At 40.2% G+C, this 12,677-nt stretch overlaps 1 protein-coding gene and 1 long non-coding RNA gene across 2 annotated transcripts; one reads left to right on the forward strand and one right to left on the reverse strand.

Moving 5' to 3' along the window:
• Nucleotides 1-885: 885 nt before the first annotated feature.
• Nucleotides 886-8,809, forward strand: LOC149981316 (uncharacterized). The gene is made up of 2 exons (XR_016483402.1): nucleotides 886-1,200; nucleotides 5,108-8,809. It is a non-coding gene; the product is annotated as an uncharacterized LOC149981316 (long non-coding RNA).
• Nucleotides 1,560-5,705, reverse strand: LOC149981317 (homeobox protein Hox-C10a-like). The gene is made up of 2 exons (XM_090185190.1): nucleotides 4,955-5,705; nucleotides 1,560-2,898 (listed from the first exon to the last, which is right to left on the reverse strand). The coding sequence occupies exons 1-2, from the start codon at nucleotides 5,703-5,705 to the stop codon at nucleotides 2,618-2,620; spliced, it is 1,032 nt and encodes a 343-aa protein (XP_090041316.1). The 3' UTR covers nucleotides 1,560-2,617.
• Nucleotides 8,810-12,677: the final 3,868 nt, after the last annotated feature.

Genomic DNA, 12,677 nt, shown 5'->3' on the forward strand with positions numbered 1-12,677 from the left:
TCTATAGGCTAATCTACCCAGTTCCTTTCCATTGAATGAACATTTTGTAAATGATTCGATTTTTTTTATTCACGACTTCTTCCTCTGGACGCATTATAGTCTAAATCCAGTCTATGACCAAGTTTCTTGAATCAGAACACGTTTTGTCTTTTGAGAAAGTTGAGGAAACGGAAAAAAACAAAGGAACTGTGGCGGCAGGTAACCTAGTGGTTAGAGCGTTGTACTAGTAACCGAAAGGTTGCTAGATCGAATCCCCGAGCTGACAAGGTGAAAATCAGTCCTTCTGCCCCTGAACAAAGCAGTTAACCCACCGTTCCTAGGACATCATTGAAAGAGAATTTGTTCATAACTGAGTTCATAACTAGTTCATAACTAGTTAAATACGATAAAAATGTAATGGTAAATATATTATGACGATGGAGTCATTTCCCCTTGATTTAAACAGGTGGCAAATGGTCAGGTCAGAAAAACCTACGGGATATTCAAAGGTCCATTATGTTAACCCAAATACACACAGTGCCACAATCAGAAAAATACTGGACTATGTGTACCAACGAACACTTACATTCAGAAGAAGATTAAAGAGCCCACATGAATACAACATACATTGTTTCCAGCTTTAAGATCAATAACATTTTACACATTTTAGAGAAAATAAAATTATGTCAACATTTGGCTGGCTGGCCTGATAGCCGTGTGATCTTTAGATGGTGGCCGACCAAGCTAAGCCTGTAAAGGACATTCCCATCATTTCATGGTCTAGAAACCAAAACCCAACCTAAACCAAAATCAGGGGAAACCTAACCAAAAACCAGGAACAAAATGATAAGGCAACAATAGCGGTCTAACGTCTACCCCATGTCGTTTACAACTCATTCTCCATCTGAGAAGCTAGAGTACGATTTACAGCCCGCCACAAACATGAGAGCCGGGGAGAAAAAGTGTCCGTCCCGGCTATTAAAGCTCCAGTTCATTTACAATGCCATTTGTGATGATTTCAGTCAGAGCCTAGGGTGTAATTTAAAGGAAAGTGTCGCCCTTGATGAAGACGAACTGACGTAATCAAGGCAGTTTCTTGTTGCGGAGCCAGGAAGCGAATCCCAACAACATGAAACTACCTAAACCACGCTTCAGCTGCGCGAGACGTGGTGTTCCAACCGGAAGGGAAACGAAATAAACAGCAAAAATATTCAAAGCCAAGTAAGGATTTTATTGTATGTCTACAATAACATAGCTATTACCCAAATGATATTCTTGCCTCTCTCATGCTATGCTAAATAGGCTTATCGTGTAAACTATTAATATAAGAATAATACACGGTGTCTAAAAATGCCGAACCAATAAATGGGAAAGCTCGTTAGACAAAATGCTGAAGAACATCAGAATATGTCATAAACTGTTCTAATGTCTCCAGAAATGGCAATCATGTAGACATAAAAGACAAGACCAGTAGCAGCAATAACAAGAGCTGTCAACCAAGCGCCTTTGGCTGAGCAACCGGCGGACATAGGCTACTCATCTCAAAATAACAGTAGAATAAATATCTATTTGTGTCCTACCTTGCATTTCCTCACACACACTCTGTCGTCGTGGTCCTCATTTATCCATGCTGTCCTTGTTGTCGTTGTAATTGTTGTTGATAATCATCCATCTGTTTCCTTTCTTGCTGAGATGCAGTATCCACAATAGAAGGCTGCAGCCTGCCTCCGTAGCAGAGGGAACCCCCCGAGCGCATTCGTTCTATCCAGTAGGCATAGCAGACCCTCTCCTATGTGTAGAGTAGCCTGTCCCTCCTCTCCTCCACACACCTTTAAACGATGCATCTTAACTGCAGCAGCCAGCTAGCACATTATATTTGCAGATCATAAAATCCACCCCTAGCTGGGCGCTTCTACCACGAGACGATTCTGACGTTAGAATTTTATGACCTTGACTTACAGTGCTCACCTGGATAATAATTAAATCAACGTAATGGTCTCTCTCCTATTAAAACGGCCATGATCTTCCCAATTTCTCTTATCCGCAGCCTCTCTCTCATTCCCTCTCTTTCTCTCTCTCTTAACATAGTGCCAAATGGATAATAAGGGGAAGGACAAACTATATTTTCTATAGGAATAATCAACGGGACAAATATGACGCGAGCAACAATGTGGATGCAAAAAGTCCAGTGCAAGAATAGCCTATGACACATAGCAGCAGAAAACTAAAGGCAACACGATGAAGCTAGGGAGTAAGAGGACATTGCTCGAGAACAAACAAAACGAATATTTTTTTCAATTCCAGCAGTTCTAAGCTGCTTGAGTGTTGGTGTTCATTACAGGCCTTCACTTATATATTTGCTTTATATAACAATGGAAACGGCACCGCTATTTAATGTTCATGTGTTGAAAGGCAAACTCAAGTGCTGAAGTCCTTCCTTCATTAAGTCGTGTACTCTTGGGTATCGTTGAAATATTGTCATTGTATGACGAAATACTGTGTGTGTGTGTGTGTGTGTGTGTGTGTGTGTGTGTGTGTGTGTGTGTGTGTGTGTGTGTGTGTGTGTGTGTGTGTGTGTGTGTGTGTGTGTGTGTGTGTGTGAGTGTGTGAATGGAAGGGTTTTATAGATAATATAATTTCAGGTGAAGTTGTAGGCCGCCATAAGATGATCCCGACCCCGACTTTCACTATTGAGTTTCTTGAGCTTCATCCTTCGGTTCTGGAACCAGATCTTTACCTGTCTATCGGTCAGATCGATACTCTTACTGATCTCCAGACGGCGCTCGCGAGACAGATACATGTTAAACAAGAACTCCTTTTCCAGCTCGAGCGTCTGATGCTTCGTGTACGGGCATCTCTTCTTCCGTCCAGTTTTGGCTTTTAACCAGTTTCCCGGAGCATTTTCCAATGTAAAATCATCTGTAAACATAAAAACATGGAAAAGGTGAGCATAGGCCTACTGAAGTTCTACTTCCATGTTCAAGACAGACTATATCAGAAATACTGCATTCCAATTGGTCTGCGTCAGGTCTGCACTGCCGCACCGCAATGTCTGGACGGTCTCTGCCAGTCTTTATCTCAAATGCACATTCAAGTTCTTGAGCTTGAATCAAATGTCCACGCTCTTTAAATACACGGGTTTAATAAGTACCTATTTTTTTACTTTCTTGGAACGCTTGGAACGAAAATACAAATAGTTTAAATTGAAACATAATTTAGGCCTATTTATTTTGACGGGATTCTACAGTGTCTGTCCCTGTGCTATTGGCCTACAGACAATATACAAGCCCAGACACCATGTAGCCTTTATGTGGTTTGAGGCTATAGGGGAACTATACAAGCCCAGCCACCATATAGCCTTTATGTGGTTTGAGGCTATAGGGGAACTATACAATCCCAGCCACCATGTAGCCTTTATGTGGTTTGAGGCTATAGGGGAACTATACAAACCCAGCCACCACATAGTCTTTATGTGGTTTGAGGCTATAGGGGAACTATACAATCCCAGCCACCATGTAGCCTTTATGTGGTTTGAGGCTATAGGGGAACTATACAAGCCCAGCCACCATATAGCCTTTATGTGGTTTGAGGCTATAGGGGAACTATACAAGCCCAGCCACCATGTAGCCTTTATGTGGTTTGAGGCTATAGGGGAACTATACAAGCCCAGACACCATGTAGCCTTTATGTGGTTTGAGGCTATAGGGGAACTATACAAGCCCAGCCACCATGTAGCCTTTATGTGGTTTGAGGCTATACGGACACGCAAATTAGATTGGAAATAGTTTAATATTTATTACGCATATTCCATATTTCAGGGTACATGAATAACATGTTTTTTAGTCCCAACTCTTCGACTGCCTATTAAATGCCCAACCTTTTTAAACGATTGATGAAATGAATTCAAACAAAAGAGGAGAATATAAGAAGGGCATCTCTGGATCATCAACGGTTTTATTTCGCCCCTAAAAGACGACGCAAAGGGAATAATATAGGGTTAATGAATAGTCCATAATACCAAAAGGAAGGCTACATTGTAGCAGTTAAAATAACCCGATGTGTGGCGCATTTAGCCTTCAAATAGCGGTACCGGAAAATATGTAGTCGACACTGTTGAGAAAACAAACAATGGATATTTTTTTAAGCAGTATAGCAGCATAAATTAGTCAAATTTCAACTGGAAAGTTATGGGGACTATAATGATGGTTGCATTTTAATGGTTGTTTTGTTGAATCTTAGTTGTATAATCATAATAACTATAATAATAATACATTGAACATTCGTTAACAATATATATATATATATATATATATATATATATATATATATATATATATTCACCATTTGTGTTTCCTTGTATACGCTATCTATCCACCATAATAATTAAAATGCCGTTTAAGCTTTTTCTCAATCAAAGATCTCATGTAAGGAAAGTAGTATTACCTCTCCATCTTTATGAATGTTATTTCAGTCTAAAAAGTCAATCGCAGGCCTACACTGTTTTACCAAAAACAGTAATTATGGAAATTGAGGCGTGTGTGTGTTTGTCTGGTCTATCTGTTTTACGGTGCACGCGCGTTATGAGTGTGTGATCTTGTTAATTTCAATGATAACTGCCCAACTCACCTTCGCACATTAAATAGAAAGGTGATAAGTGCCGTGACCACAGTAACCCCTGCTAGGCCAGACCGTGAAATGCCTGTCCAGAATGTCTCCGATATATACATAGCGTAGATATACAGTAGCAAACCAACAATATAAAAACCAAAACACTGAATGACATGCATGCAGAGGATATTTTAGTATACTCTCTAGCAGAGGCTTTATTGTAGGATTGGAAGTACATTGCACTGTGTGTGTGTGTGTGTGTGTGTGTGTGTGTGCGTGTGTGTGTGCGCGCGCGCGTGAGTGTGCGTGAGAGAGAGAGAAGGAGAGAGAGAGAGAGAGAGTGGGGGGTGGGAGCTTTCTGGATTACCTTTCAATTCGTCAGAGTTATCAGAACAACTGTCAGTCTTTGCACTCTCTTCTTTCTTGCGCTTTCGCTGTTCTTCCTCTTCGATGCCTGTTTCCTCGCTAACTTTCTCCTGCGTAGATTTGTTAACCGTTGATTCTCTTGGTGATTCAACAGATGTCGTCACCGGTGCCAAAGACGCAAAGCCTGTCCCGAACTGCTCCTCTCGCTGTTCCCTGCTCTCTCCTGGGTATACCCGTCTTACTCCTCCATAACATTCGGACACCTCCGAGACAGCGGTTTGGTCCGTCTGGCTGCTGCTATTGTTCCCAATCTGAATGTAAGTAGCCGACTCTGTATTGTCAGTATTAGCCCTGCTGCTACTGTCACCCTGATACAGACAACATAACGCCTCCTTTTTGACGTTGTCGATTGGAAACGAACACGGATGTAAACTGGACTGGGCAACAGGTTGCTCGTCACTGTTAGTTTTAGAAACAGAGGTCCAAGTGCCCAGTTGGGATGACAGGTAAAGCGCATCTTGGTAGGAGCCGAGAGGGTGGCTACTCGGAGGAACCTCGTCTTTTTTGGGAAGGGGCGATCCAACTACTCCAAAATGTCTCATCATTGAGCATCCATACTCAGATGCAGCCGAGTGGATGTACATTCCTGGGTTGCTGCTGGAGAAGCCCTCGCCTCTATAGGAAGAAGATGATCCTCCCATCAAAGAATCCATCAGGAAATGACCGGCAGCAATGTTATCCTGGCATGACATTATTTTTTATTGTTGGTGTTGTTGGTGTCTTTTGTGTTCCTGTGGTAACGGTTTTTCTCGAGGAGAATAAGGACAGTAGGACACTGACAACTTTTTGGAGCCAAAAATATCAGCAACATAATTATGGATTCTTGGAGCTCCATGTCATGTGATTTTCAGACCAATAGCGGCGTGGAAGTGGCATTGACGCTCCAGACTAAGGTGACGTCAAAGCGGTCAAGTTGTTAAGCAAATTGATTTTTGTACGGTGAAAGGGCGCCACCTAGCGGAGAGATTTAGGGGGAAAAGCCATGGGAGGAAGGAACAAAGGGGTGGAGAAAATATTTTGCAATCAGTTACGTGGGTATAGCCGAAATGAAATATAGTTCAATGAGTAATCGTTAAGATAGGCTAACATAAAAACAAGACCGCGCAAATAATTCGATAAATATGATTCTTTCTTGGAAGTCGCTGCAAACGCCACTATAGGAAAGTCACTTCGTTCTGGTATTCGTCAATACATTAAGACAATCCAATGGACGTACATATTATCAGCCCCACTCTCGGGTAGGCCTAGACTTGTTAGGCAAACTGATTTTCATAAGAGGTAGACTTTGCATTAAGCTAACCTATACAATCAAATAACTGTAGCTTAGTCGTTGTTGCACCAGCAGTAACACAAGAACGTTTGTTCGATTAAAATCTATTTAAAATGTTAACCATTGTGAGTATTCCAAAGTGTATTTTTGTCTTTAATTACTTTAGCAGCCCTATTTTTCTAGAGCATTTTACGGAAGTGCTATTCCTTGTATGTGTACTCCTAGAAGTCCTAGTAACGCCTAAGCATATTTCGGTGTTTTTTTAATCACCAAAAGCTAGAACATTCAATTAAATATGGCCTCTATGATCCATCTACAATTTATCAGGAGTCCATTAAGAATGGTTCGTGGCAAAATCTTTTTCTTTACGTTTAAAATGATATCAAGGATTATTATAGTTCTGGCCTTTCTTTTCCACTCCAACTCGTTTGTAATTCGTGTGTAATATGTCATTCATATAATTGCAGGCGTGATATCAAACTGAGGGAGAAAAATGAACATTTATGCCACGTGTAAATTGTTTATTGAAGACAAAGGACCAGAACTTTTCTAGACAAATATCAAGTGTAATTTCATGTGTACATGTAGACTATTAAGCAGACATTTGTGTAGTTTTTTTTTAATTTAGTACTAATTGAAGCTTCGACTCAGACATTCTTAAATCCATTGCGAATATATATGTTGTTACATATATACTATATTCTATAGTTTATACCCATTCTTAGAAAAAACTAATCTGGATAGAACCAAAAACGGTTCCATGCTTGCTTCATATATGGCACCCCTTAAGGTTCAATATATAACCGAAATTGGGTTCCCAAAGGTTCTATATCGATTACTTCCATTAAAGAACCCAAATGGAACCCAAAGGTTCTATGTGGAACCAGTTTTGGTTCAGTGAAGAAGAAGCCATGCGGTTCTGATCAAAGAACCCTACTAAATTGTCCTGTATAGAACCTTTAGGGATGCCATATATGAAGCAAGCAATATAACCTTTTTGCTTCTACTCAGAACCTTTTTTCACAGAGCGTACGTACCGTCGTTTCCCCATGAAAATAACGTCCTAGCATTTAACACGTTGCATAACAATAGGGCTCTAGTTCATGTTTTCTGATATTGATAAACCAAGGCGAAAGTAACATTTTAATTTTGAATTCATGTTTTTTTAAATGGCTATCCATAAGGCATATATATGTCTAGTGTTTTGTTGTTTTATACTCGAATATATATCCTCAACACGATTGATATTCCCATTACTAAGGTAATATATAGGGACATCGACAAAACAGTAGGCTACCAGGTTTAGCAACTACTGCCAAACAATGCAGGGCCCCTTGTGTGTTGAGTGTTGTTATTGCTCGTGTGTTGGCTATGACGCTTTATAATGAAAGGGGCAATCCAAACTCTTAAAAAATATATATGTTTCATCACGAGCAATGATAAATAGGGATTATCAGACTTTGCACGTCTTGTATTTTAAACGGATGCAAAAATGTAACAATGGTTACTAGGCCTATGTCTCATTTGAATTGGAACGTTGAATGAAAAACGTGTCCGTGAATTTCGAGGTTGTTTAAGTCTGGCCCATCGGCCCACGACTTCTTCTGTTCCTTAAGTCTAATTCAGATAACACCAGAGCAATTTCAGTTGCATAGCAAAAAGTTCAAACGAACCGGATGAAAAAGGTTTAAGCATATTGACAATTAGAGACGCTTTGATTAATTTCGAAGCAAATAACAAATAGTCTAGCTAATAGCCTAACAGACATTCATGTACATTATTCATGTTTATGTATATTGAATGGTGTGATGCCAAGGCCATTTTCACCTAAAATAAATAATATTAGCTAAATGCTGTGGCCTATTTCAAATAGGAAGATTATGCTAATGCATATAGGCTGTGGAGAATGCTGATATTTCTCCACCAACCACTAAACGTTAGAAGTAATACCAGACTGTTTTGATTGGTTTCCTCACCTGTCCATCATTTCACCATCTTGTTAGAAATGGAATCCAGGACTCCCTTCAATCAGATCCGCTTTAGCCAACATCTGTATTGGGGTTGTTTTGGCGTTGTCCGAGGTGGAACTGCGTTAGAGCTATCAAATCCACAAGCGGCTCCTGGGCAAATCCATGCGGCCTTGTTTACAAGTTGGAACCCTGGAATGTGAGATGTAATCTACACCTCCATTAGGATGATAGAAACCTTCATTATTTCGTTTAATGAATTTCAATTTGAGCGTCATTATTTCTATAACGCCTAAACTTTCTCATTCTGAACTTCTAACGCGAGTGAGCTAACGCAGCTGCTCACCGTTTTGACAGCTCCAACGCAGCTACACCTCCAAAACCACCAAAACATCTGCTATGCAGGTGTCTGCTATCAACGGTTAGCGCTTGATCTGATTGAATCTAGGCCTCACAGTCTTCCATTCTAAAGCTAGAATTCAATTTTTGTAATCATGTCTCAGAATATGTTAACAATATCTAACACTGAAATTTACAATAAAAATGATATTTTTGTCCATGTATGCTCTTCAATGGCATGTAGCCTGTAGGCTGAACGCTATTTTTGTGTGTCTTGATTTCGGTCTGAACATTACCCACACACAAGCAACATGTAAACAATGTTTAATTTTTAGAGTAAGTTTAGTGCACCAACATAGTATAATTGTACACATGTATGGAATAAAAGGGATATTATGTTTATGATCTTACAATTTCCATTAAAACCACTTTTCTTGTTTTCACATACATGGAACCTGGGGTATGACTATAGAGACCTCGAGGACTCATCTTTGAATCTGTGCCATTAAGCACCTGTGACAGCATGAGCGCCATCGAGGCTATCTCCATTTTGAAGTAGTCAATTTTCTTCATTACTATTTCTTATCCCTCCTGATGACCCAGTTGGACATGACTCCAACAGGGAGCCCATGCTGTTATGGCCTTTTGGCCACTAGAGGCCTCTATCATTCTCTATGGGTATGGCAATATATTATATTCTATAAAATGAAAAAGTATTCTCAAATGGGTTTTTATTGATTTGTGATAGAGAGATAATGTTAAATGCTGCTGTAATGTCACCTTTAGGAGGTTTGCAAACTTAAACCAGCATCCTGAAATCATGACATTCATGTGTGTAATACCGATGTCATAACCTTGAGTGAAAATGCTGAATGCGTGTGTGTGAGTTGTACCTTACTCTATCTACCTCGACATTATGGCGTTTGAGGAACATTGGAACATGTCTAATTCTGACGTGAGATGTACGCACGTATGTTTAGGCCTACTTAAGCGTACGCGCACACACAGACGTAGGGGTACGTTTCATTTGCTCGTAGGTATGTCATTTCCATTCGTTATATTACTAAATAGTTGTTGATTTGTATTTAGTATAGAATAAGCACAGACACATTTATGTTTTACGTCTTTAAACTTTATTCAGTCTACTAATATATTTACCATCATGCCGAGTAAAGAAAACAGACAGGCTACCCACATTCAGGATTACGCATAAGCCGCCCATCCCCTTCCCATGTTGCGCATATAGAGACCGAGGGACGCCAAAACTAGTTTGCATTGCAGGCCGCCATGACCACCATGATATATATTTCCAATTTGATGTAACGAGGTTGAGCTCCTTGCAAGCAGACGTCCACACCCTGTGAATGTGGGAATGTATGGCTGAGGCATGTAGCTTCTTAAAGACAATTATAAATCAAAGGTGGTAATCGGAAAGCACACATTGATATTATATTACATTCCAATATGGTTACGACCACACAAGGGACCACAGGTTAGTTTCTTCGACGTAGGCTATTGTACATCTACAGCTTTGGGCTTTCATCACATAGGGGGAAGGTAAGCCACATATATGTACGTATAAGCGCATGTACATTGGAAATCACTATGGCGAGAACTCATTGCAAAACAAATATTAAATTGCAATTTGTATCAAAATTGACATTTTTCATTTTTGATGTAATCTATTTTTTGGTTGTAAGCACCCGTTCATTTGTTTATGCAAGAGGATATATGTTGAGTGCGTTGCAGAACTCATTGCAGAATTATTTTCAAAATCTAGGCCTTTATCAAGTTACACTCTGAGGAACTTGATAGCGCGGGCTTGTGCTTTCAAAACACTGCGCTCCTATTATAAACCACGTTTATTTTTCTATATTTTTTTATTTAACCTTTATTTAACTAGTCCTGACATAGCACCTGACTAAAATGTGGAGAAAATGATTGAGCACAAACATAATTTCAAGAAATCCACCTTTAATTACAACGACACGTAATTTAGACAGTGTATTTATACTTCCCAACTGAAAACATGTATGGATAAGATAAAGGAATGTTAAAAACATCAACGAAATTAAACAGTCCTTCAGTACTCACAAAACACATAAACCATAACAATGACACATACATGGAGTCAAAAACACATACATTCGAATTATTTGATCGGTGCCTAAAATGCCATACAATCCATTCAAATAACCATTAGCTACTATCACTTCGAAAAGAGTCATTAAAGATTTCGCTATTTGTTAGGTTAGTTCCTTTTCAACATTCTTGAATCACCTGCCATGTACTTGCTCTTACGAAATGCCATTCTCCAGGCCGTCTCATTGCGTTCGTCTGTGACAGACCCGCCATTTTCCTTCCTAATAGCCAAGCGCCCAACGGGATCAGCTCAACTGAACCAACCGCCGGCTGCATAGTATCCATTCTCTCGTCGTTTCTCAGGATCAACCACGATCATCACATTAAAACTATAAGACAACCAAAACAAAATAAAATGTAATTCAATATCGAAGATTCCATGTAGGCCTACATTTTAATGACGTATGAATAAAAGCATCCATCAAAAGAATAACATGATGTTTCTAGTGTCCTATAACTTTATAACGCCTATTGAAGCAAAGGAAACAAAACAATGCTCTCCCATTGTGCGACCAACACATTCCGGGGTGAATTCTGGCCCCCTGTGGTTGATAGGCAGTTTGAGGAGCCTCGAGCCTCTGCAGTTAGAGGACGGTGAATATGTGTGGCAAAGAAATCCAACAAATGACCGACGTCATCGTCCCAGGGCCAAGGTTGGTGGGTGTGACAAGTGAAGTCTTCTAGCCTTGATCTCTGCCTTCTAGCATCTCCCTCCTCATCTCCTGTCACAAACAACATCCCCCTCTTCCGCCCTCAGTTTCATTCTGGAGGGGGACTGGGTAGTGTGTTACATAGAAAAAACACACACACACAAAGAGAGAGAGAGAGAGAGAGAGAGAGAGAGAGAGAGAGAGATAACAAAATTGAATGGAATTCTGCATCCTTTCAAAGAACATAACCCAAATGCATTATCTATACATTATTTTCCACAAGAAACGATGGAAATATGAAATAGGTATTAAAGCTCATGCCAACATGTTATAAAACTTCTCATGCGTGAAAAAATATACATTTTACAGGGACAATAAAGTGTATTTACTGGGCGTGCTAAAGCTGGAAAAGTTACCTGCTGTAGTTTAATGGCATGGGTCAAAGTTGGACTCTCTACACATTCCTTTTTCTGTTCCCACTCACTCCCATTGGTCGATACCCCTCCTGCGCAAATTTCCGGGCAAAAGGGGCTCCTTGATTCCACTTTATTGCAGCGGGTTAGAGGTGAAAGCCTTGACATTATTGAAGTTCAAAGACTACTTTTAATTATACATTGTAGTTAATACATACACGTGCAATCTTCCATAGACATATGCTCTGTGAGCACGCGGGCGCAGGCACGTAGGCCTATCCACACACACACACAATCTATCAAATCAGTCACACACCAGTGATGTCCTCGATATGTCCTCGATATTTATAGATATGCACATACACCTACCACCATTGACCTGGAATTCCAAGATCTAATTTTAGGGGTCCGTTTTAATCAGAAATGTCTGTCTGCCATATGGCTAAAGTGTGTGTGTGTGTGTGTGTGTGCGCTCGCGTGCGTGTGTGTGTATCATATATGCAGTCGTATGTGCACAACACCGGCCCGAGGTCAGGTTGAACAGTGTAGTTGTCAAGTTTTTTTGTTCCGACAGCCAGTCTTACTTGTTTACTATTTACTGCGGAAGTGAGCACCATTCCCCCCGAACAGACGGTGCAATTAAGAGAAAAAATGTCAATTTAGTGCCTTTGTCTTTATGGCAGTGTCTAGACTGCAAGAGTGGCGATTCCATTTAGTGGGCACTAAAGAAGGATCCCGTACCTCTTTCTTTCTCTGCGTTTCTGAAATGTAGCCTAGTTTGCATGTTGTTGTTTGTGTCTAACCCGTATTTGAGGAAAAGCTCAAATATGCACTCCTATATGAATGTACCCCTCAACAGTCCCACAACACACTCCCTCAACTT

The sequence above is a fragment of the Oncorhynchus mykiss genome, chromosome 9 (genome assembly GCF_057628025.1).
Source record: "Oncorhynchus mykiss isolate SJ-2025 chromosome 9, ASM5762802v1, whole genome shotgun sequence".
NCBI classification, from domain to species: Eukaryota; Metazoa; Chordata; class Actinopteri; order Salmoniformes; family Salmonidae; genus Oncorhynchus; species Oncorhynchus mykiss.

Coding starts and splice junctions, on each gene's coding strand:
- LOC149981317 (XM_090185190.1), bottom strand. CDS start 5,705: ATGTCATGCCAGGATAACATTGCTGCCGGTCATTTCCTGATGGATTCT. Junction 2,899..4,954: donor TAACTCTGACGAATTGAAAG/GTAATCCAGAAA, acceptor TTATGTTTACAG/ATGATTTTACATTGGAAAAT.